Raw genomic sequence first — 26,639 nt, 5'->3', positions numbered from 1 at the left:
AAAAAATGTTTACTTTAAAGATGTACATGTCCCTATAAAGATGATTTAAAAAGTGTCTTTTTATGAGATTTGCAATAACATACATTTCAAATGCTACTAAACCTGAAAGGCAAATACCAGCTACCTTGAAACAAGATGACACACAAGGCAACCAAGCAGCACAATCAGCTCAGGGCAACAAAACCCTTCTTATCCCAAAAACTTAAGCCTTGACACAACACTTACTGTACTCAGATAACTTGCAATATATGGCCTCAAATTTGAATCGGATAAACAGTTCTCGAAAGTGAAGGACAGACACGCAGAGGCAGAGACATAGATCCCTTCATTCATTCATTAGTGACACAGCCCTAGAAAACTAGATGACCTGAAACAGTCGCGACATAGATAGAGCTGGAAAAAGCGATATCTGGACGAAAAAGATCAAATTATTAATTGGTGTATGTTTTGTAATCAGAATCAGAATCAGAATACTTTATTGATCCCTGGGGGAAATTATTATGTAAGTACAGTTAACTAATGTGGCTCATATCAGGAGTTTCTAAGCTGACAGCGTATATAACGTTATAACTTTCATCTTCCACTTCCCATCCTCCATATCTATCTGCAGAACTGGTGTGGATAGGATCAGGAAAATAAGTCTTGGATATCAAAGCCAGATCTTATATGTTAAAAATTACCAGACAATCTTTAAACAAGCTGAGCACTATAAGAATCTGGTTTAATGTTTATTTGTTAGGTTTGGTGCAGGTATCTGAAAATCCTGACAGAGGAAGTCATTATTGAAATACAGACATGCTCTTCTGACATGGGAGACAGAGGTGACCGGGGGTATGAGGCTAAGGGACAGTAAAAAACATGAATAAAACAGAATTTTGAATGAATCACTACAAATGTCTCTGCACTAAAAGCTTTAATGAATATAATCATAATACTAAAGCAGTGTTGAAGTATATTACATAATATGATTAAAATATTTCGACTTTCTCTAAAAAAAGACCAAGGCTGTATCTTAGTGCACCAGTGGTATAAGTAAGCCGTTGGACCCTTTAACAAAAGATAAAATGTTATTTCACATAACAGTGATAAGAAATGACGGCAGTGTCTACAATCAGTTCAGTTCGTAGTGCTGGCCCTTTCTGGCATATCTACACCGATGACTTAGAACAAACACTGAAAGAAGGTCTAGGCTAAACTATGAGAGATGCACAATGGTAACCTTAAACTGGGGACCGTCTGAAAAGCCTTTCAGTTTTTTGGTTATTAAACTCTTGACTCTTCTCTCATTCACAGTTTCTCATTGTGTTTTACTTCTGCTCAATCTATTAGGAGTTAAGAATCGTATATAGTGCTGCTTCTTCAGTTCCAAATCCCCTTATTTATGAGGGATCAAATAATAACATCTGATCTAAATTTTACATTTGTTTAAAATATTATTTTAGCTTAACTACTTTCATGGAGAGTATCCATGTCAATACCCAGTGGCACAGGACCTCTGCTGCAGACCTTTCCCCTACTTTGCCTTACCGTATATAAACACTTTGCCAGTCACTCTGCTCCACACCGAATTACCTTGACATCTATGAAATCGGGTTTAGTAAATAGTTAATTCAGTTTAAAGTGAGATTTGTCAAACGGGAGCAGTTGGGAATATGACATGTATAGAAATAAAATAACGTAATAATTTGAATTGTGAACTGCTGTAGATTTTTGGACAGGCTGTGATCCTTCTGATTTTGACTGTGGATCAACCAAATTGGGGTCTGATCCTGGTCGTGTCAGGAACATTAGCTGCTGTAAAAAAGCTGTCAAATCAAACATGCATAGCTACCCGCTGTGGTCACCTCTGTGAATACATGAGCTGTCATAACTGCTTCAAATCCTGTAGCCAAGTCAGTATACATTTATTTATTCACCATTCATCGTAGCCTATTACTTGGAATTTGATCAAAATGCTGTAAACTATCTACTTTAGCCAGTACTTGAAACATTTAAAATATCCCGTATATCACAAATTTAATTTGATGTACAAAAAAAATCTAACAAGAATTAGAACATAACATTTCAGCTTTAAATTCCCAGTTCATCAAAGACAACTTACCAGCAGCCCTTACCTCTTAATATCTTCTTTCATCTTGCCCTTCTGTCCTCTCATTCGACTTTTCTCTAAGAGTGAAGTTGTAACACACACATTAAGATCTTACTGTAATTTTGTCCACAAAATGCATCTAGTAGCTTCACTGGTTGTGGTACCCTGACATTCCCTAACTGTTGTTTTGGCAACAATACGAGGAGCTGAAGGAGTTCTCAGAATCTGCACTACCAGGTACCTTTGTCCTTTTATCAGCAAGACCTGGAATCTACATTCCAGTTATTAGAGCCATTTCAGAGAATTCCACAAGTTATACGGTGCACTTACTACAAAGCATTTCTACTGTCTCCATTATTACTATATAGTAATATAGTAGTTGTTGCTACATGAAGAATTAATTTAACCTCTGCTTTTTGCAGCAGGCCTACATAATGAAAAAACCCAAGCCTAATGTTTATTTTTTCTAATGTTTCTGGAATTCCTTTAAGTTGTCCAACTGCACTAACACACACAGCTACAATTACCCAGAACTATATTTTAAGATAGAATGGAATAGAATAGCCCTTTATTGTCATTGTACATGTAAAATGAAATTGAGGGTGCTCCACACCAACTGTGTAGGAATAAAATATAAATAGTAAGATCCTACAGTGTTTACTATCTTCTGAGTCTCTTCCAAAAACATCTTGTCAACCCTTTTCTAGCTATGACAAGTTGCTTTCTCTCACTTTTGATTTTCCTTAGTAATTTATGTCACGCTATTTCACTTTGCATTTGTGTCTGGCAGCAGCTGTTGCACCAGCTCAAAATACCAGTGATTAGAAACAGTACCGACCTTTGTACCTGTTGTGAGTCAGTTACTAACACCAGCTTGTAATTCAACAAACGCTCTCTTCACCATGTCAGTAAATAAAAAAAGTTATTTCTTTTTGTTTTGATTTGATTTTCTTTGAGAAAGTGTTAACATTCCTATTTAGGTTGGAACACCTTGAATATTTAGGATACTGGTTAGTCTGAGAGAAAGATGGTGTTTTTATTGTTAAACATCACAATGACATCATGTTCAAATTCCACTAAATAAAAGCAATTTTTTTTTCCATTTATCAGTGCCATCATTGATTTCTATATCTATTTACCACTAGTTTGTTATTTTGAAACATTATACATGCTGTTTATAAATCTAAAGCAAAGAGTGTCCTGTTATTTTGTCTTAGATGTAACTGAATAAATTTAACTAAAGTATTAACAAGCAAACCTAAAACAAACCCCATTATATTTCTTGCAGACCAAACACGGAGTTTTGTATTCAGCATTGCAACAAGCATTTAAATATGAAAGATTAAACAAATTCTTCTGCTAATTCTAACTGCTCAAACTTAGTGTACATAAACGTCACAAGACTGCAACAATCTTAAGACTGTCGAGTATCTTTACCTTTATTTTCTTTAAAAACTTTACAAGAAAGCGTTTCTTGTCCTCAAGTAGAAAACATGTCATTAGAAACAGGCTTACAGTATAAAGAAAATGAGAAATGGGTGAACCACAGTCTATTACATTACATTACAACATTAAGTTGACTCTATACTCACATTCACTGTGAACATTTTGAGTCATTAGTTTTATGCAGTCAAAGGGCATACAGTAAATACTGTAACATTTTAATCTGCAACCTGTTCATCAGCAAAGACAGTAATTTCTGAAAATCTCCTTTTCTAACTGACATTATAAAGTTCCCCGTAAGGTCATAACATTTGTCCCCAGTAGGAAACCTGTGGGTGTGTTCCCCACATGATGATAGAAAAAACTGGCACTACATTTGTGTTCTGTCACTAGAGGCTTAATCATAGTGAAGTTAAACATAGTAGAAAACATTTATTCGTCATCGTCGTCATCATCGTCGTCGTCATCATCATCGTCGTCGTCGTCGTCGTCATCATCGTCATCATCGTCGTCGTCATCATCGTCATCGTCGTCGTCGTCATCATCATCGTCGTCGTCGTCGTCGTCGTCGTCGTCATCATCGTCATCGTCGTCGTCGTCATCATCGTCATCATCATCGTCATCATCATCTTCATCATCTTCATCATCTTCATCATCGTCATCGTCGTCATCTGGATCAATCTTTCCAGACAGAACATCCTCGATCCACTTTTCGAGCTCATCGGCTGTTGGCATGTCTTCGTCGTCATCCATTTCCATCCAAACGCTGTCAGCCTGCCAGTGACAGACATTTATATATTCAAAAGAAAAATTCACATTTATGCACATGGGCCCTGCATGGCGACTCATTTCCTTTAGGACAATATAACAGTTGTGTGTTAATGGCATGTGCTCGCCACACACATTAGACAATAAAGGAAACAGAAAGTCTTCCCTTTCTTTCATATAGATTGCCTTCAGGGTTCATTTGACTACTTGTTAACAGTTGCTGGATGGGCAAGTTTCCCTCTCCTTTAACTTGTTACTTGATCTCCTCTACTACCCTCAACCCTGTTTGGTCATTAACGAGTGCCAGGAAGTGAATCAAAATGGCAAATTTAGAAACCATGAAACTAAACAAAGAGCTTACTATTAAGCCCCATTAAGAATCTGATTCAGCTAAGGCCTCATCAGGACTGTTGTATATGTGTCACATTTGATACATTTTGTTAGACAATAACAATTATAGTTACTTTAAGAAAAGTTACTGTCAAAGTGCTTTAATCTTTCAGAGACTGTTTGGCAATGGCACCAACAAATAGACCATGGTGACGAGCAAATACTGTTAAACAATTAAAAATGAGCCTGGATGGATGATTAGTTACACATGAATTTTAGGGTTTTTCCCTCTTTTGATTATCAAAGCATGAGGTAATGACCATTTGAGTATCTCATGCTGTACAGATAGCCTGTTTTTTTATGGGTTAGCTGAAAGTTTTCTTACATCCTCAACATCAACTACACCAATCTGTGGAGAAGAGAGGTCAATGCGGAAGGTTTTCTCCCAGTATGGGACCAGCTGAAAGGAGAAACAGAAAAAAGGAAAAGAAAAGAAAGCATTAAATGGAGACTCTTTTTTTTTTAAATCATTAGGATAATTTTTTCCTGTAAGTAGACTACATCAAGAACACAAATAATTTCCAATGTAGTAGATATGCACTTTAACTGAGAAAATTCATACCAGAGGGAAGTTATCAGGATCAATCCAGATGATGCTGAGGTTAGGGTTATCAGTGTTATCACGTGCCACTTCCTTGAGAATCTCCAGGAATTCAAAGCCATCTAGAGATAAAGAAAGGTCAGCTATTGTACCAGTGATACTGGAGTATGGGGTTCATATATGAACTTCGCACTGATTTAATTCATGAGCCATTTCCTCCCATCCACCCTGTGCTGGTGTGTTGGATAAGAAAAAAGGTGCTCTGGTGTCTGAACAGAGCTCTGCCAGCTGCAGCCACTAACCCAAGCCCTCATCCCAGGTTTCCACCTCTTAGCCAACGCCCTAGCCTCTTCTTTCTTATCACTGGCTCATCTCTTTTACAGCCTCTGCCTCAGTGTGTCCACATCGGTTCACCTGTTTAGTTCTAACACTAAGGCAGAAAATCACCTGGATCATCCTCCTCAGCAAAGGCAACAATGTGTTCTCCGTCAATGTCATCCTCCTGCAAGTGCAAAAGAGGTTCATGAAAGCATTTTGAATATTTATGCTCTAAAATAACAACACAAGTAACTCTGAATATGATAAGTTGAATGTTTTGGAGGTTTGTTTTTTTTATTACAAAGCAATCTCAGATCTCTTACCCAGATCTCATACATGCTGTAAGGCTCAAGTTTCCTCAGAGTGGGCCTGAAACATAAAACAATCTTAAAGTTTATAAACACAAAACAGTTTTTTTTAGTATAACATAAAAATGACGAGAGTATTTTGTCATATATCACTTATATGAATAAGATGATGCTATATTGAAACATGACCACCACCATTGTTGTAATTAAGTTAAAAACTGTAATTGTTTGACATTTAAAATGTTTATGTTTATGGTTAACAATGGACTTTTGCAAAAGATCATGCATATTCTAGCATAACAATTGCTTTAAAAGTTACTATCAACAACGGTACAGTGCAGGAGAGTAATAGGAGCGACCACTAGATGGAACTGCTAGATTAGTGTTCAGCATGAGGACAAAACTACATTATACTACATATAAAACCACACACACATATGGACTTTACTGCTATAGTAATATGTCTTGGTCCTCTCTGAGAAACCCAATCTAAAATGTTGGAAACACACAAACAGCCACATATATCCTTAAGCTCTTTATGTCAGTATCCCACCTATCATGCTGCTCAATGAATTCAACAATCTCAGACTCGATGTAGGGCTTTCCTGGAATAGGCATAGGTTCATCCATAAATGGCTCATAGAAATCAACCTCATTGATCTTCAGTTTCAGCTTCTTGGCAATCTGAAAGAAAAGAAAAAAACAATGAACTAAGGTAGAAATAAAGTAGCACAGCAGTGATTTTTAAATGTTTTAGACACTTGATACAAAGTAAATGCATACTATAAAATATACGGTACCAAGCTCAATTATATAACCTTAAAATTTGAAATTAAAATTGCTAAAATGTCCCAACATAATAGAAATACTCAATCAGGCAGTTTAAACCTTGGGGTCAAATGTGGCATAGAATTTGACGAAAGGGTGGAACTCCTCAGCAGCATCGTTATACTCAGTGAAATCTGCATGGTAAAAACAAAAGGAAAAAAAATTTCCACATTGAAAAAAAAAGCAGTATTAATTGCTTAGGGTCTTTTTGAGACTCAGCCTTTCAGTCTTAATTTTTAACATACGAGAAGATCTTTCACTCTTGAAGTAGCCGACAAGCCTGATGACCTCATCCATGTTGTAGAAACCCTTAAGCTCACGATCGTTGCCGATGATCTCCACGGGGTCTTCAATCACCTGACAAAACAACAATGAAATGATGGAACTGTAAGTTCCGTTTATTAGCATCTTAAAGTTGGATAGAAATTAATAATAATTAAATTAATTTAGCAATTCTTTTAAAAGATAATACAACTGAAACATGCATGTACAACAGATGTATCGTAAGAGATCTGAAGTTAACAACGGTTGAATTTAAACATCCTTAATGAATGACAAGAATTTGCTTACATCATAAAGAAACTCAACCAGGGTGTCGGCGGCTAGCTCTCCATCATACTCAATAATCTCGTTATCGGCAAAGATGTAGATACTCTCCACTTCATCAAGACCTGGTGCAAGAAAAGTGTTTCATTATAATAATATTTAATTTCATAGATTTTTAAATCACATTTATTTTTGCTCTGGTGCAGCAATACTGTCAGTTATTCAATAGTGCAATACTGTGTACCATGTTTTAGGTGTTATTACGTGCTGTAACATAACTAAAACATTTCATTAACAAAAAAAAGAATCAACTGAATCAATTTGATGAGAGCCTTTTTTTCTGTACATAAAGTGACAGCATAAAGAAAGGCTGTGAGAAAAGTGGGAAACAGTGGGATTTCATAGATTTGCATTGATCCAAAGACCCTTAATTTTCCAGCAATGTTTCTGTCATGCTCACCAAGCTTTTTAGCAACAGCAGCATCCTTCTTTTCATCCACCAAGCCAAACCCAATGTCCTCATCATCAAAATCATCCAGAACTTGGGCTGCAAGCTATATAAAGGGATAAAGACAAAAAGAAATGAGTTGAGCATGTGGATGGGAAAAAAGAAAATAAAGTGAATGTTGTGTGAATCTACTGCCATACCTAAGCTGATTATGCCTCAGTCTGATATTTGTGATTCATTGCTCTGACAATGGTGGGCATTTTTTAATCCCTGAACACCATTGAAAACAGATTTTTGATTTCATTTACACAAGTAAACCCTTGGCATTTCATCTCATTTTCAAGGCTTAAAGGCCAAAGCTTTGGATTGCTGCCTTGCACTTTCTCAATCTCAGTGAAACCAAAGCCAACAATTGACAGCCCTCATAGCTGGCAAGAGAAGAGGAACGACAGCAAGCTTTCCAGAAGAACAAGAGAGGCAGAACTTGGGCCAACTACGTCAAGGATAAGAGACGTCGCAACAGGTGTGATGGAAATAAGAGCAGCTCATATTTACTGAACATATACATGCACATACATATTTAAACAAACTGTAAACATACATCTTATTCTTTCTCTTCACACAAGTTCAGAAACCATTTCAAACATATACACTTTTCCATTTGTACTCACTTCTTATTTTTTATTACATACATTACATTACATACATAACATGACGATCGACCATTTAAATATAAGGTTGCACTATGAAGTGAGTCAAAAGCATAATACAGCAGCCTGCAAAGCATCATTGCAAAATGGGTAGCATTCATAAGTGACAAAATTCTCCAAAGCACCAGCAGTAAGAGCCGTAAACTGTGGAAAGCATCTCCTGCTTCACTTTAGAGACAATCTTTAGTGCCATCCATTCTTTTGGTTTCCCAAGTTCAGACTGAGTAGCTTATGTCTGAGTTGTCTTTTTTTTTTCAAGGCTAATTTCTCCCAAATCAGTAAAAACAAAAACACTTATGCACTCTTTCTTAGTCTATGGATACTAAGAGTTTTCAAAGTAGCTTCCACAAGTGGGATTACCCCAGAACAAAACCTCCATAGCACCGCATCATGTTTTTGCCACTTTATTTTACACAATTTATACTGAGAGGATATTGTTATAAATATTGAAGAAAAGCAGCATGGTTAGCTTTAGCGATATTAGCTTTAGCAGTTTTCCAGGCATTAATCTAGGCTAAACTAGCCACCTGCTAGCAAAACATGATAGAATTGGTACTGGGCTTTATCTGTTTGAAAGTAATTATCATCTCAAAATGCTTTTTTTTCTTTAAGAAATAAATGTATTTGACATATTCTCCACCAATGAACAATTGAAACAATTTGTGTTAAATAAAACCTCACCTGCACGCTTCACTGCACCTGCATGCTGTTTTCTAACTATTTTGAGGTACAGCTCATTAGTTTTAATTTTAATGTGTCTTCACAAAAAAAATACTATAAAGAGTTGTATGAAAAATTAAACAACATTATTTTTTTAATGATTTGGGTGAAGTAGTCCCTTGTTGCCGATGGTTGCATTGCTGTATAGATAAATAGGCAGGAGGATGGATGGACATGTTAGAGTTTAATGAACAGATCAAGCTTTTAAATGAGTATACACTTACTTTTCAGAAACGTGAAGTTAAACTTGCACAGCCCAAGCTGCTGCTGCTGCTGCTGGACTTTTTTTGGTCTGTGGTGCATGTTGTAACGTCACATGATCAGTCAACGAGTAGAAGAATTGGAACAATCAGCAGATACTTCAGCAGCAGAGAAATCCTTATTTCACAGCCCAGCTTTGAAACACTTGACACAAGAGGCAGACCTTAACATACCTGATAGATAAATGCTGCTTGACTTGTGATCAACTGCAAGAAGAAGTAATGCTTTAGGGGAATGCACAGTGTCTTGATTTACAGCAAATTGGAAAGGCCCTCACTGCACACAGAAGGCTTACACTGAGCTTATTCAAAGGACTATCATGACCTAAGGACTTCATGCACAAATGTACTCCAAGTACTGAAATACTGACCCTGCAAATTAAAAAAAAAATAACTAAGTGGAACTACTACATTCAATTATTGAATGGTTTATTTTATTCCATTCCAAGTGGCAACCTCTGGAGTTGAAAAAGTCCAAAAGTGCACAAAACTAGTTCCTCGAGGTAACTACACACTCTACTTTCCATTCCAGATACACCTACATATTACGCCTACATGGAAATATATGCCATGACAGTGCATGCTACAATGTTAATGCCAGAAGAGGTTTGCAACTCTGCAGTTATATGAATCAGCAGAGTCTTGGTATATAGATACTATGCACTTCAGCACTCAGTGACCCTGCTTTGTAACTTCCTTACAGCTTCCACTCTTACCACTCTTTACCATCTGGCAGACGTTACAGGAGTCTGTCTGCTCGGACTACAAAACTTAAAAACCGTTTTTACCACCAGGCCATACGACACCTCAACCACAACACTTAAACACACACAACACAGTACACAGGACGCACTCAGAAGCTACCTTGCAGCTTCACAAGTACTCTGTTTAATCTGCACTGGTCACTCCACTTTATTGTTATTAATATTTATATTTAAAAAGTGCAATACTGTAATTTTCTGCTGCTTATTCCTGTGCAATATCCCATCTGCCCTCCCGTCATATTTCTTTTCAAGATTTTCTTATTTAATCACTAGTGTACATATATTTATATTTATAGACACATATATATTTAGTTATCTTTTCTCTTTTACCACGTCTCTCTAATATTTTGCTCTTTACTATTTTCCTATTTTATTTTATTTTATTATATTTTATTATATTTTCATCTACTGTACCATGCTGCTGAGTGACTGCTGCTCGTCAAACACATTCCATTGCAATGTTGACCCTGTGCTAACTTGCATATGAAAAAAATAAAACTGAAAACTGAAAATCTGAAAATCTTGAATAAAACAGCTTACAGTTGATTGTGGAATATCTAAGAGGAAAGACATTTTAAGAACTGATTTTTTGTGAATCCTACATTTAAATTCAATTACTTCTGGTTCCAAAAATGCCAACATGCCAAACGTGTGGCTTAAAAATAGTAAGTCACAAATTAGTGGTGGCATCTGATGTTTTTTTATTTGAGAAATTTCTGTTTGAGGATAATACAATATTACATTTTACTTTTTTTATTCAAATATAGAGTTTTATAAGGCAATTCGAATTAAAGTAGCTTTAATAAACAACAGTATCAGAAGCCATTTATCACAAGAGGCCCTGAAGTATAATAGATTATATTCTGGGTGCTTGCTGTGGGGAGAGAAGGCAGGTAGAGATGATAAATCGAAGAAGCTGATGAATAGAGGATGATGCACAAAAAGTAAAGATTTACTTCAATCATCCAATCCAATCAAGCTGACCAGCTTTGTCTTCAGGGTCTCATTTCTTTTCTAGTGTCAAGATCACACCTTTTCCATCTTGAGATATATATGTATTTTTTATATATCTCACCTCACTTCACCCCTACTTATCTGTTCCCTTGCTATCATCCAACCCATGCTGAAATCTGAGTGCGCGAAGCCAAGTTAGAGGTCAGCAGCGTAATTACTTGGCTCCATTTGCTAATGCCCAGTCACAGTCAGCTTGTCACGTGATCCCGATGAGGAAGAGCACCAAGGTGAGCTGTCAAAAACATGCTCTGGCTCCCTGCTGCACTTGGCTGTGGCATCAAATGCTGAGAAATGATTGAGAGCATAGACTGTACAGTGCAATAGGGGATCACATTTCGTCCAATATACAACTGTCCACTGCCTACTAGGCTAACCTGCTAGCATCATCAGTGTGAGTGGAAGATGTTTGTACTACTGAGAAACCCTTGTAAAATTGCATCAGTTGTACATAATGCAAAACTCAACTGCACAAATTTAGCGTCAAAGCTTATATATGCATTCATGAAATTATTTCCTATTTCACAAGAAATTTGTAAATACTCATTTGTGCCAAAAGCAGCCAATGGTGGTTTGGGCATCTGGCTAGGATCCCATTGGAGGGTTTCCAGAAATGCCCAGGTGGAAGCAGACCCTGGAGCAGACGGAGAACTCGCCAGAGAAATAGATATCTCATCTGACCTCAGCATCCCCCACAAGAAGGAACTGGAAAATTTTGCTGACATCTCAATCAATCAATCAATCAAGGCTTTATTCGCCACGTGCAGGTTGCCCTGCAGTGAAATAGGACCCCAGCCCCCCCCCCCCCAACCTTACACACACAACACAGACATCACATGGGGATACAGGTCGGAGATCGGTAGCGTTACAGAAAAAAAACACAGAAATATACACTACAATGGGAAAGTACAAGAGGAAAAAGAGAGACCTCTACTCATGCTGGGCTCCTGGGAGGACACCATGAGAACAGGAAACAAAAAAAAAAAACTCCTCTGCACAAAAAAAGCACATAAATGTCCACAGCACAACATTATGGAACACGTGACAAGCCACAGGGTCGGGTGGGGGGTGAGGAGTAATCCGAAGCAAACACAGCAGCCATCCTGCCCAGCGCTACCATTCCAGCGCGGGCTTAGACCCACCATGTTCCCAAGAGGGAACAAGTATTGAAGGCGTTTGGAAAGGAAGGGGGGATGAGTGTGTGCATATCAGTGTATATGTATGTGTGTGCTTGTCCAGACACTTCAGATATATCGCTAAAACAATTCAAGACACAAATTAGAAGAATATAATTATATTAATATGAATGCCTTCCATCAATACACCAACACTATATGCACAGCATCTATCGAGACAGACATCCATTCTTTCAGTTATTTCCATTTTTACTTATTTTTCTAAGTTTCGCTATAATAAGTTTCAATGGAGGATCTTCAAAATGATAGTGGTAAAATTATATTAAAAATAAGCCACCCACTAAATCAGAATCACACATCTTCACCTACTAATAGCTAGGTGGAGTTATGTCCTCTATTATCTGATAAAAAAGTGTGTTGAATTGATTTATTATAGTTTTGAGAGGTGGATGCAAAACAGTTTAGTGTCAGATCTATATTCTTTCACCTTGTTTAAACAAAGTATTTAGCAAGCGTCAGACATGTTATATGAAAACTGAGTCTTTCTTGAGATCTTTTATAATGTCCACCTTTATATTTCAAGAGAAAAACAAGGTGTTGTTTGTCATGCTGAAAGTTCACCATGCATAACTGACTGACTTCAGTAAAAAAGCTTTGAACTTAAGTTTCAGTGCAACAATGCCAGCATGTACTGTGGGTTTGTTCTGGGTATGTAAACAATATGTTATGTCATGGTTCTGGGTCCTTTTGACACAGCATTTTGAGCTTCATATGTTTTGATGTGAGTCTGTGTTATGGGTTATGTTCGGATTCTTTAGTTGTGCTGTGCTGATTATTATTATCCTATGTTTTGTTTCTGTTTTGTGTTTTCAGCCCTTCCTCTGTTCTGTGCCTACCCTGGTCCCACGACTCTGTGTTCCCTCTGTTGTCATGTCTGTGATGTCAGAGTGTCTGCTCGTGAGTCTGTGTCTGTAAGTTCAGTCAGTGTACTTCCTGTTTTACTTTGGTAGTCTTCAGTCTGTGTGCGTCAGGTTCTGTTTTGGTGTACTCCGTCTCGTTGTTGTGTCAGCCGTGTCTCCCAAGTGTTTGCTCTTTGCCCTGTTCCCCTTCTGTATTTAGTGTCTGCGTCTGCTCCTGCTTGTCGTCGCGTTGTAACCTCAAACTCGCCTGTGTGTTCCGTTTCAAGTTCAGTTCCTAGTATCACCAATTAAAGTTGTCTGTTCTGAGTTGTTTGAGTCTTTAAGTTTACTTTTGCCTCTGTGAGTCCTGCACTTGGGCCCTTCATCCTGCCTGTCTGCACACAGCCATGACATGTTATCAGTAACACATTCGACATCATATACCCAGCATTCTTCTTCAGCCATAACTCAACCATAAATGTCATTCCCTCCTCCAGTGAAAGTTCATGAAAAGAGCTGCCCTAGTTGCTGTTTCCCTCTCTGTCGTTGGTTTAGCTATGACTGAGACATTTTTGCTTTGCACCAGTGCATTTCTGGTCTATTCCTTGAGTGAACACATGAGCACTTGATGAATCATATGTGTGTGTGTGTGTGTGTGTGTGTGTGTGTGTGTGTGTGTGTGTGTGTGTGTGTGTGTGTTTGACATTATGATGTAAGTCACTCAGTGAAAACCTAAAGGACACAAACCCAATCTCAGCCTGTAGCAGATTTGCTGTTAGCTTTGTCACTACTCCTTTAAAAAAACATCAATGTTTGTTCCTTAAGGTTGATGTTTTAGTGAATACATTGTTACAGGGTTTTGTTTTCCTCTCTGTTATATATGCTGAAGATACATAATGGCTTTGTCATAACGGATGCTGTTGTATGATAATGACGTTTAAGTAAAATAAATAACATTAATTCTGACAATGCAACAATATCACGATTCTTAAAAAAAAATAAGAAAATGATGGTAAAATCAACAGGATAGTATACTGCAAATCAGTCTGTAACATGCACAATAAAAAGGCAGAAAACTAATTTTCTCCAGGCTCTGGTCTGCAACTCTAAAATTGCTTAATCTTTCAAATGAAGAAACATTAAAAGCTTGTCACAGCAGGAATATTTCCCATTTTCCTGTAGAATCTGGTGTCCTGGGATCTGTGCAAAATTAGAAGTTCAGCTAGTTTTCCTCCTCTCAGCCAGACAGTAAATTAGTAATGGCTGCCGTAACACATCAGGACGTTCTACACTAGACTGTTACATAACACTGCACCGGGGTGGTCATGAAAGATTCAGACACAACAGCGCATAAAAAACCCACTCTGACTTCCCACTAGCGAGCGTAACTGCACTGTTCACAAGGAGACAGTCTAGGATTTTCCACAGAGATTAGACTTTCAAAGCTACTGTCTTTTCAAATGAATAATTTTAATTAATACAATTTTAAACAATCCTATAGATTTCTTTTTAAGTTTATTCTATTTTTTACTTCAGCTCAGCGTGCTTTCTCAGGAGAGCTGATGAAATGCATGGAAAGCTTTTGGAAACCTCAGAGGCACAGAAACTGATTCCCTACAGCACACTGTGAGGACAGAAATGTCTGGGACCATCTGTGAATCTCCTGCATTTGTCAGGCCCACTGTGGAGCGTTAGAGAAGAAAAGAGAAAAACTGCACATGTGTTATTTTACTAAAGCCATTTAATAGATAAGAGGTGTGCCAATGCAGCCAAGAGTGTCTGTGCACACACGATTGCCTTCCAGTGAGACACATACTAGGAACCATGATGTGTACTACTGAAAAATATATTTCACCAACTATAGCAAAAATGGTACACCTGCAACCATCTGCATAAATGATGTCTGTTTTCAATTTAACTGGTGCAGCAAAGTATTCATTAGCAAGCATATACATTTTTATTTATTTATTCTTGCACAAGAAAAAAACAGGAAAGTAAAAACTGATGCATTAACAGACCATGCTGATTTACTGCTTGGAGACCTAATTAGAGCTTTTGTTAAAGTTATTGGTACGTGTGTGTTTCCAGCAACTCACAATGTATGCAGTGAAAATGGGCCATGGAATAGCTGCAACAAACTGCTCTGTTACCTTAAAGTATGCAGGAAGTTAGATTTGCCAGCATTTTTTTTTACAGTGCACCATCTACAATACCAGAAAAGCTGTTGCAGACTGTACACTAATACTTTTTAAAAAATGTCCTCTACTATATATCATGAACTCCTCAGCACAGCGCTTTCAGCTGTTTGGTTGACATTACAATGTTGTTTTAATATTTCTGTTCCAACCCCCATAAACAATATGTACCCAAAACATCTACCCAGGGTACAATCTGTTCATGTCGCCAGTCTATCGCAGGGTAAACAGGACAACAGTTCACACTTAAAATTGGTCTATGGCCAATTTTAGACTCTCCTATTAACCTAACCCCATGCATGTCTTTGGACTGTGGGAGGAAGCCTGAGTACCTGGAGAGAACCCATGCAGGCACTGGAAGAACATGCTGTCTGCATAGAAAGACCGTGGCCATTTTAACCCAGGTTAGGGTTTGACTAACCTTCAGTCCTTCAAAGCAGAAGATGTGCCTGATGCTTAACCAAGACATTTTAAAAAGGCTGTATGAAAACATGTGGTGCAAATCACGTTTTCATAACTGATTCACTATCACTTGGTGTTGGCAAGTTGGTGTCTTCCATACGAACTGCAGGTGAGAACAGCAACATTTTTAGCAACCAAAGCAACTGCAAGTGAGATTCAGTGCCTCTTTGTGACCAATTTCCCACTAGTGACTACACAAACCTCCATCAACCACTCACACAGTTAGCAGGGGATTTTTCCCATACAGGCCTCTCTTACTGAATCCTGACAAATTTTACATTACCATAATTTCTGCAAAGACTAAAAAATAAAACACTGTATTGTACTTGAAAAATATCAATATCTAGCTGTAAATATGTTTTCTTCTATGTCTACAGTGTTAAATTTATGGTTGTATCTCCACAATAAACTGCAAGAAAACAATTTCATACATGTCCTTCTTCAGGTCCATCACGTTGTGGAATAGAGATGTAAGCTGGGGTTTCAAAGTCACATAATTCATATTTAATTTTTTCATAGTGCACCTTGATCCCTCCCATTTCCCTAACATCCTTCTGCAATGAATAAATGATATGAAGGCAGGTGCACATGCAAATAAAAGAGGTGTGGGTTAACGAATGTTTAGAGGATGGAAAAGGCAAAAATGTGCGTGTGTGTGTGTGTGTGTGTGTGTGTGTGTGTGTGTGTGTGTGTGTGTGTGTGTGTGTGTGTGTTATGTTGAGGGAGAAAGAGAGGATAGCGTGGAAATTTAGAGATGATTGTACACATGGAAAAAACTACTCATACATGAAACACTGCCCATGTCAGCGACTGGCAAGCTGTGTAGCATCACACTTTGTAACATGGATGGATAGATGGATGGAAGCAGTTAATAAAGAATTAAGCATAGAAAAATACATCTGGTTGTGTTATCTCAAAACTGAATGCAATCCCATACTGTTTTTCTTTTATTATGACCAATTTTAAGCTATCTGGTAGAACAAGCAAATACCCAAAAACCCTGCCACACGACAAAAGTCAATAATAGCAGAATTTCATTAGGGAAAACTGAGTTTGTTGGTATGAGACATTGCTCTCCGTTGCACCTGCACTTCATATCCAGGCCCACTGTGGCTGACAGCTGCTTGATGGAGCCCTATAACGATGATAAACCTGTCAAGTGGTTTTACCGAACAATATTGCAGATGTGCAAATGTAATCTGTGGAGGCTGTTTATGAAAATACTCAATGCTATTCATCTGCAGAGAAGGGCATGCTGTCTCTGTGATTATATTCAGGAATATATTTTATGAAATCACATTAACTAGCTCGAATTTTTATACCTCAGAAAGATTAAACAGATAATTTAACGCCTGGTAGAGTTTCAGTGCGATCAACCCGAGACCAGTAGTTTATCATATTTACCTTTCATGACAAAAAACACATTATCCAGGTATCATATTGTACCATGGATCCTCGGGCCATATGCATTACTGACCACAGAGCTGCATAGTCACGCCTGGGATTATTGAGAAGAGTTAGAAAAAAAATAGAAAAACAGACATTGCATAAAAGCTTCATGGTATATTACCACACAAGGCTGCAAAAACATCATTTTAACTCTTTCACCCCAACCAAATAAGGAGGTACACTCTTCTATTATTATAAACAACAGGTGGGTTTTGACATGGAACAAACTGGAGCAGTCAGAATGCCAGTCTCGCTGGCAAACAAACATCTTTATCTATCAACACAGATGAGATGATGCCGCAGAATAACACCAAGGACAGTTCACGTATGCATAACTCCTGTCGTATCCAATGATATCACATCTCACAAATTTGTTCTTAATTTAGTATGTCTTTCACACTTTAAATTTTGGGACCAGGAAAGAAGATAAGACAGGATTAGGTCTCTCACAACTCAAAAGCTGTGTTATTCTATGTTACATTTTGACAGGTGTGTTACTCGTCACTCTCATTTGTCCCTATAATTTTGCCTTGCATTTGGAGGAATGACTCAGAGGCTGTCAGATTATCTTCAAGACTTGTGTGCATAGCAATTTATTGAAGAGGATGGACAGACACACGGGACTAACAGTCCTGTGAAAAAACAATAGCCCTTTTCCAGTAGCACCTTCTTGGTTGGCTTGGTACCAGGTACTTTTTTAGTACCTATTGGCCTCGAGTTCCTAGCAATCTGAGGCAATCCAAAAATGTGACGCCAACTCATCAAATGACTGCTTGCCACTGATTGGCCAGTTAATGATGAGTCATTAAAGCGACTCATTTGAGAAAATTAAGGAAAACAAAGGAAATGGCTGCACAAAAACCCTGTGGTCCTCAAGTCTGACAAAAAGCCACAGACCGAGCAGCAGGTTAATCACCTCAACATCCTCCATTGCTGTGTTTTGTCACATGCAAAAGACCTTTCAGCTTGCAGTCAAGGTACTAAAAGGGCTATAAGTACACCCCATGATTCAGTAGAATGTAGAATTACTTTTATCAGCAATAACTTGGTGTAAGCAATTTTTCTATGACTTTGTCAGTCTTTTCCACTGTTGTTGAGGCATTTTTGGCCACTCGTCTTTAAGATGCTGTTTCAGTTCACTGAGGTTTGTTGCCATTCATTGATGAGGAGCTCTCTAGGAGTGCCACCACAGCATTTCAATCAGGTTAAGGTTCGGTCACTGGTCAATAATATGGTCACTGATTTAGAGGAGTGTATTTAACTGATTTTTTACTGATAATTGTTACGCCTTATTTTGTTTTTTATTCAACAGCTGCAGCAACAGTTGGTTTTTAAGGCTGGCCATTCAGATTATTTGCATTTTTTAAACACATGGCCCTTAATTTTAAACAGTGTAGGCAGCAAAAGCAAACTTCTGTTTCACTGTTGTTGAAATTTATTGCGGATTTCTACTTAAATACACAAAGAAATTCACATTATTATAATTACAAGAAATAAAGGTACTGTCTTTTTGACTGACTCATTTCAAAAGCTGACATCCTACACCCTGTATTTGAGGAGAATTTATGGGATTTCTAGTTAATAAGAGACCAGCAGCTTCAATTATAATTTCTCAGTAGTAGCTAAGGTGAAGATGCATTAGTGGTGTACTATTAACCCAACCAACTAAGACCATTCAAGTGTAAGCCTGATTTATATTTGGGGGAAGGCTTCAGCAGTCACTTTGAATAACAGTTACCACAGTGACAGCGTGACCTTTTCCCGGATCTCTCTGAGGATGGAAGAAGATTAGACAGGACAACTCAGAAGCCTCCTTCCTGTACTTCCTGTACAATATTGGACAACGTGCCTTGTGTGCACCCATGTCACTTTTTTTTAGCTATTAATATAACAACTACTTATAACTTAATAATTCTATTCTCCCTGGAGAAACATAGAAGGAAATGAACAGTAAGTCTATTCACTCTTGCCCAGCACTTTATTATTCAGTTAATAAAATATGGTATTATATGTCTTATTTAATGCTGTTGTGAATATTTGTAAAATCCAGGAGGACAGTGCATCGTGTTTGTCAAGACATATAAAGATTGAGGTGATCGCCAAAGTCAGACAGTGTGATGCTGTTTGAATTATGACTGTCTGTTTGCATTTTTGTGGCAAATCTATGTAACAGTTGCTTAAATTCAGTCTGGAAGTTGTATCAAATTGGCTGGGAGAAAGACAGCTCCATATACAACATGACATGCCCACTATGTGGATGGATGTTTATGACATGATTCAATGACCTTGGAAAAATCATGCATTTATTTATTTTAAATTATAATATAAAATATATACAATTTTAGCAGTTCATTTTGTTATACTTTAAATATAACTGAACTACAGGAAAAGGTGATGTGAAATAAACATGTCACAGCTTGTTGGGGGCTGATTTGATGACTTCAGGCAAGAGTGAAACCCCCCTTTTTAAAGTGAGAACAACCAAAGTATGCAAATGATCATCTCAGAAAACATTTATTAAATAAACCCTGAAGCAGATGGGCAGCAGCAGCAGCAGAAGACCACACCTGGTGCCACCCCTGTCAGCTAAGAACAAGAAACTGAGGCTACAATTTGCATGAGCTCACCAAAATTGGACAGCATAAGAAACTTTAAAAATGTTGCCTGGTCTGATCTGTTTTGATTTCTGCTTTAACATTTGCATGGCGTGATCAGAATTTGGTGTAAAAAACAGGAAGGATGGATCCATCCGGGTTTGTATCAATGGCCCAGGCTGCTTGCATCAGTGTAATGGGATGTGGGATACTTCCTTGACACACATTGTACACCTTAGTATTATTTCTGACCATGTCCATCCCTTTGAGACAACAGTGTACTCTCTTCTGATAGCTGCTTACAGCAGGATAAAGTTTGTTATGAACTCTACAGTCACCAGATCTCAGTCTAGTCAAACAGCTTGGAGAACTGGATATTCCCATTACGGATGAGAGCATAATGGGACAACAAATCTACATTAACTATATGATGCAATCATGTCATTATGAACTGAAATCTATGTGTCTAGTTTCCAGCACTTTTTTAAATCTATGCCACGAAGAATAGGACAATTCTGAAGGCGAGTGGGTCCAGGCCAGTATTAGTGAGGTTTAACTAATGAAAGTCCCAGCTCCACAAAGATCAAAAGAGAAACTCATAAGTGAGGCAACATCATTAAAAGTTCTTGTGAATGATAACAAAAACAAAAACCCAACATGTATATTTTTTTATCGTGTTTTTAATAAAGAAAATGCTTATTAAGTCAGACCAGATGGCTCAGGAACAAATCCCTTTGTAAAAGGCTTAAGCACAAGAACAGAATATGAAAACAAAACTTTGCAAAATAGTCTCTAAAGCGTTAAAGCTATTCCAGACAAATTCTTTGTAATATGTTACTCACTGATTAAAAACATACCAATTTAAGAAAAATAAATAAATCAAGAATGAAGGAGTAATTTGATGTGGCTCCTGCTGTTTTCACAGTTTACTTTCTACAGTTTACTGGATGGTACAAAGGGGACCATAGCAACATAGTCGGCAAAACAGAGAGCTGGTGTGTTGCTCAAGAGTGTGGCAAGAAAAAGACAATCTGAGCGCAGTGGAGAGACTGGTGAGTATGAGCATTTACAGTACATAGCAACCAAAGATCAGAGTTCAGATCTGTAGATGGACGAAGAGAGAAAGCAGAAAAACAAGTTGTGATCAATGTTTGCAAAAATTGCTTATGAATCTAAAGTTTTCATATTACTGATGCAATTATTTTCATGTGTTTAACCAGCGTAACATTGAGTACTTACTCATTTTAATCACTGCTTTTGGCGCTTAGATGTTAATTTTGCTTCCCGTCCATTAGTCTTTAATCATATCCTAATGACTTCTGCTTTGTAATATTTGTCATAATAATGTCTGTCATAATAATGAGATATATTTATAGCTGTTGGTGCTGCAGGTGGAGGTTGTATTTTAAGACCAGCACATTAGGTCGTTCAAGTCTAACCACTGCCATCTAAATTTGCTTCCAGTCCATTAAACAGATTGTTGCTGTCACTTCGCAGCACTGTTGGACATGTGTGATTAAACGCCCACATATCGCATGGAACTAAATAAATGCATGAGAGATATATTTATACTCGGTTGCCTGGTGAAGCATGAAAACTTCTATCAAATTATCACTTTTTATTCTTCTGTCACCTCTTTATCAACATATCAACAAGGAAAAAATGCACTTCCAGATTCTGCTGACATGCTAATTAACTATAGCAGTAAAGTAGAAGATTCAGCAAGGACAATTCACCATGTGCTACTCATCTATATGTGGGGGGGTTTTTTTGTGTAGTTGATTTTTTTTTGGGGGGGGAGGGGTTGGGGGCGTTGCTCTTTTTATATAAATAATATATAATTTGTTATGTATAATTATTTATTTAAATGACTTAGGTAGGTGAAGCCAAAAATGCCTCGCAAAAATACGATATGGTTTCTTGAAAATAACTGAGTGGTTAAGGAAATTTACCTGTGAGTACAACTAGGAACTGCAACAATAATCAATAAGAAAAATAGTAACAGTAAGAGTAGGTTTTGATTTGGCAGAGTTGGCAGAGTTTTGTGCCAAGTGCCTTCCCCGTTTTTGGCCAGTGTAACTTACTAATTGAAACACTTTAATTTGAGTTTTCATAAACCATAGCTACTACAAGTAAAGGGTGTAATTTGATTACATCGGTTCTTTTTCACAGACTAATGTGACTACAGCTGTGGTCAAAGGTGACATGTTGGGCATGTTTTTGGAGTGACTGAGTAAGTCTTTGCAGCACACTGGAAAGTGCTGAGTTTGCTGGTAACGTATTTCACCAGTGCGGTCATTTTTTACCAGAGTTTGTTTCCAGTGAGTGAATATCTTTTTGACTTGCTCTCTGGATTTGTGATGTGTGTGTATGTGTCTGTGTCAAGCCAGCATGATCTTCATATAATTTCCCACATATATGTACAATTGAGTGAGCTTCTTCACAAACACATGCAGCTAAATGCCATTTACGACATTCAGATAATTCTAGCATGAGTATAGAAATCTGTGAAACCAGCTAAAGAGTGATTGATACCAACTTCTAGTCCTTAAAGTGAAACTTCATGCTTCTCATTTGGTGTTAATGTCTGAAATCTATGAAGTCTATTCGAGCTTCCTGGAAATAACACTTTTTGTTTTCACTTTACAAAGTCTGTGTGAAGCGATGGGCAGGTGGTCAGATGCACAAACATGCACACCGTTTGATCAAGGAGCCAAAGTTTGAGTCTTATCTGAGATTATTTTCAGTTATACTTTTACTTGCTGCTTGCATTCCAGAGTGCACAGGTTATATGTAATACGTCACCACTTGCAAAAACCATCTATAGAAAATTTTCTGAGTGCAGGTCTTTTCAATTGATATAATCTGCTAGCACACCAACTGTGTCTGCAAGACATAACTGCATTTCTATTTCTATTTAAATGAAGGCTATGCATGAAAACCCTAAATTAAACATAACTATAGCTTGACATTTACTGAAATTAAGATAATCAAGTCAATGTTAATAAAAGTTGTAATATATTTATATTTATTTTGTTGCAAAGCAGAAAGAAAGAAAGAAATAAAGAAAAATGATGAATAAATACATCCCATCATACGTGTCATTCCTCGCTTTTAAACAAAATTTGTAAAGATCTGAGCCCCCGAGCTCTCCACTTTAATAATTCACACTTTCAGATTCATAGGTGGTAATGACCAGCTATTTTAAACATCCCCTTTGGAACAGAAGGGGATGGTTCGTGATTGGTCACGACTGGCGGGAAGTCAGTAAGAGAGTAACAGTCCCGCAGGGACATGCTCCACTAAGCATCTTTTTCTCCACCCAAGAAGCAGCACTTGGCACCACAGATAGGAAATTGATCAGATCCATTGACTTGGGTGTGTAAATGATGGTTTAACCCTCTCAGGCTCAAATTAAACTTTTTGTTGCTAATGCACAACCAAGTCCTGCAGTGGTACTTCTGAGTAAAAAAAAACTCATAAAATATGTATGTGGGGTAATCAAGTTGTTAGTTTTTAAGTGTTGCAAATCGGCAACGCCTGCCTTTAGAGGGTTAAGACTTCAGCCTGTGTCCAGGGGGGCATGTAGTAAATGAGGGAGATGTAGTTGATGTGAAATATGGCCTTAAACTCCCACAAGGGCTTTAGCCTCTTGCTAAGCATGCAGCTCTGTCCCAGTCTATTTCCAGCGGTGACTTATGCAGTCTAGTGTAAGGTACACTGCGCTTCTGTAAGAAGACACTTCTGCTCTGACAAGCAAAAGGCTGCTATGGTGAATATACTGGCTGACAGCAGGACCCAGGTGCATCAGCTGTGGATTGTCTAATAAAGAGTTGTTCATATTTATTCACCTAATAAAAGTCTTCTGAGCAGACATACTCTCCCTCCTCCTTTGGCTGATTAGCAGTATCTCTGGATAATCTATGAGTAAGTGCCTGCCTCAGAGGTGCTTAAAGGAGAAAGGGCTCATTTACTTCTGCTTTCGCAACATTCTGGCTTTGCCTACATTTGCTGTTGCACTTACATCATATGCCATGCAGATAAATGAGCATGACATCATGTTATACCATAATTGATGTTGTTAGACTAAAAGCAATTTGTAATAGGTTATATTTGTACTGTATACAACATTTTAGGCTTAACATAGCTAGAGGTAACCTGTGTGCAGCATTGAATATGGTTAACCACAATATTTTACCAGAGACATTGTAACACACTGTTGGTTTTAAAGGAACTGCACTGCAGAGGTTTGAGTTGTATCTGTCTGATTCCAACACGTGTATGGAAATGTGGAGTCTCAGACATGAAAATTGCAAAGTTCCAGAGTGTGCTCTGCTGGGACGGATACTTTTTATATTGAACATGTGTCCCTGCATCCATTGTCATTGTTATGTAGATGATACCGAGCTTTATTTATCCATTAATCCAGATTATACAAGTCAACTATACAAGCATGTCTTAAAGACAAAGGCCTGGATGACCTTGTATGAAATTCATACAAAACTTATTGTTCTAAAAAAGAGCTTATTTTAGCTACCCTCTTATTCAATCAGAGGTCAACAAAGCAGTAGATCCACATACGTATTTTACACAATTATGCTAAGATGTTAAGTTCTTCGAAGTCTCAAACCAGGGAGCGGTCATGTGTTAGGTCAATGTGTTAACCACTACCCTATGGGCCACTGTGTAAACACTATGAGATCAAAAGGATTAATATTTTATGATAATAAAGGAATAATATACATTTCTTTCCCATTTCCATCCACATCATGGTCATGTGTGGGCTTGCAACCTGTCACAGAGCTAACGCATAGAGTCAAACTACTACACACCAATAAACCTAAACCAAAGCATGTCTATGGGAGGAAGCCACAGTATCCCAATGCAACCTTCACAGATGCAGGGAGAACACGCAAACTCCGCCAGGTCGGATTCCAATCCAAGACCTTTCAGCCCTGGGGTGACGGTGCACCACTGTCCTGCCTCATTCCCATGTAGAAATATACAGAACAGGATGAGGCACAATGAAAAAATTATATATTTTGCAGTCATGACTATTCAGTATTCGTGAGACTTTAATGTGTAAATCTCGTTGTTTTTTCACCAGATTTTTTGTCAATGTTCTGCTGTTACTTTTGCAAAACTCATATTTTACGTATTCCTACAATGGTTAGCATGGTTGGTGTAGTTCTATGAAGGCTGCAACATCATTTCACCTGAGTTTAACTTCAATAAGAATCCAAGTCTCTCCTGAATGATGTAAGCAGGCAGCTACAGGGGTCAATTAATCAAGTTCAACAAATAATGAACAAATAATCATTATCATCAACCATACCTAAAGGTAGCTGGATTAAATGAACAAGCTGCATGACACAATAAAATGTAAATATGCCATAAGTGTCCACATGGACAGGTTATCCTGTAAGGTCTTCAAAGTTTCAGTTATTTCTGTGAGTTTGTGTGAAGATACATCAATTATGCTCAACATTGAAACTGGAATCATTGTATGATTACCTAATTTGGAAAATAATCTGATAACAGGTGACTGAATGCATGTTAATCCATAGTCTAGACTTCCAGATGAGTACTCCCCTGCATCTTTTCCCCCACATTCTCCATTATGGCTGCCTCTCTAAAGCATTCGTCCATGGGCAGCCATACTCGTGAGATGCCACAATTGAATGATCTATTAATTATTCAACTTGGCCTCACTGAATAATCTGTTCTTTTTTGCCTTTCTTCTTAAATGTCAAATGGGTAATACCACTCATCAATAACCCTAAGTGTGAAAGCTGCGACTGCATCCAGGAACCCCCAGTGTGGTGCCAAATTGCCCATCTGAAACCTTTCCCTCACGCCCCTCCTCCCACCATGCCCCTTCACACCCATGCACCACATATTCATTCAGTGTCATTATTTGGCAGACACCCACCTCCAGGGCAATCTCCTCTATCTGCAACTGCTTCATGGCACTGCGATTCCCATCCACATTTTTGTGGTAGTAAAGCACCATTACGTCATACTTCTTCATGATGGACTTGTAGTTCTTGGCACTGAGTTCATGGACCCGGTCTTTGCCATCATACTCAGGGATCTCCAAGCCCTTCTCTCCCCAGCACAGGGTCCCCAAAGAAGCGAAGACCCCTAAAAACACCCAGCACCATTTCATGGTTATTGTCACCTGTTCGTTGTAAGAACTCTTCTTCTCAATGCCTGGTGATAGCGGGGTAGAAGGGCAACTAAAATACTCTTAAAGAAGTTAATGTTGTCCCAAACACAACTTAGTGTCTTCTTCTTGTCCCGCAGGCTAGAGAAGAGCAGGCCTGACATTAATACCCTCCTTTTAAAACAGATTTGCACATGGTTTTGCTGATGTCACTAGCTAAAGAGGGTGGTACCATTTTCTGGGGCAGTAAAGGGGGCACAATACTGATCCTGCCCATCCGCAAGCCATTGGCTGTCTAAAATGTAGGAATGACAGTGGTGGGGTCAGTCAGGGTGGATAGTGCTCAGGAAAATAGCAAAGGGGGGGCAACATAGGAGGAGCCATGTTTAGGCTGTAGAGCCACCTGTTTGGAGCTAGAGCTATGAAAAGGGAAAACAGTGTTGCTGGCTGTTTGGAGAGCTGCAGATACCATCCTAGTGTCTTTGAGGGCTGAAGGTATGGATAGATGTATGATGAGAGTGGGTAGAAAGGAGAGCTCTAAGATGCCTTTCCCATATTAAGTTTTGCAGAGGAGACACACTCTTTCTAAAAATA

General features: G+C 38.1%; 1 protein-coding gene across 2 annotated transcripts; it reads right to left on the bottom strand.

Annotated features, from left to right (window-relative positions):
* Positions 1-3,503: 3,503 nt before the first annotated feature.
* casq1b (calsequestrin 1b) lies at positions 3,504-26,245 on the bottom strand. 2 transcript variants are annotated; one of them, XM_085450825.1, is made up of 12 exons: positions 25,812-26,245; positions 9,544-9,576; positions 7,692-7,785; positions 7,256-7,356; positions 6,931-7,042; positions 6,746-6,819; positions 6,411-6,541; positions 5,873-5,918; positions 5,679-5,733; positions 5,253-5,353; positions 5,016-5,090; positions 3,504-4,306 (listed from the first exon to the last, which is right to left on the bottom strand). In XM_085450825.1, exons 1-12 carry the CDS (start codon positions 26,046-26,048, stop codon positions 3,965-3,967), a joined length of 1,401 nt encoding a protein of 466 aa, XP_085306951.1. In that variant the 5' UTR covers positions 26,049-26,245; the 3' UTR covers positions 3,504-3,964. The 2 variants fall into 2 exon arrangements, with proteins under 2 accessions (XP_085306951.1, XP_085306952.1); XM_085450826.1 differs by lacking the exon at positions 9,544-9,576 and having other exon boundaries at positions 25,812-26,244.
* Between the last annotated feature and the right edge of the window lie 394 nt (positions 26,246-26,639).

Source organism: Copadichromis virginalis, linkage group LG3 (genome assembly GCF_057382275.1).
Source record: "Copadichromis virginalis isolate Kocher_CV1m ecotype Utaka linkage group LG3, C_Virginalis_male_GT1.1, whole genome shotgun sequence".
NCBI lineage: Eukaryota > Metazoa > Chordata > Actinopteri > Cichliformes > Cichlidae > Copadichromis > Copadichromis virginalis.
Note: the sequence above shows the minus strand (reverse complement) of the source record. Positions and strands in the feature narration are given on the sequence as shown.

Bases quoted from the DNA above. Each gene is read 5' to 3' on its own strand.
- casq1b (XM_085450825.1), bottom strand. From the start codon at position 26,048: ATGAAATGGTGCTGGGTGTTTTTAGGGGTCTTCGCTTCTTTGGGGACC. The intron at 6,542-6,745 runs GTTTAAACTGCC...CTTTTCTTTCAG, and splicing joins ATGCCACATTTGACCCCAAG to ATTGCCAAGAAGCTGAAACT. The intron at 5,919-6,410 runs GTGGGATACTGA...TTTATGTTTCAG, and splicing joins TTCATTGAGCAGCATGATAG to GCCCACTCTGAGGAAACTTG.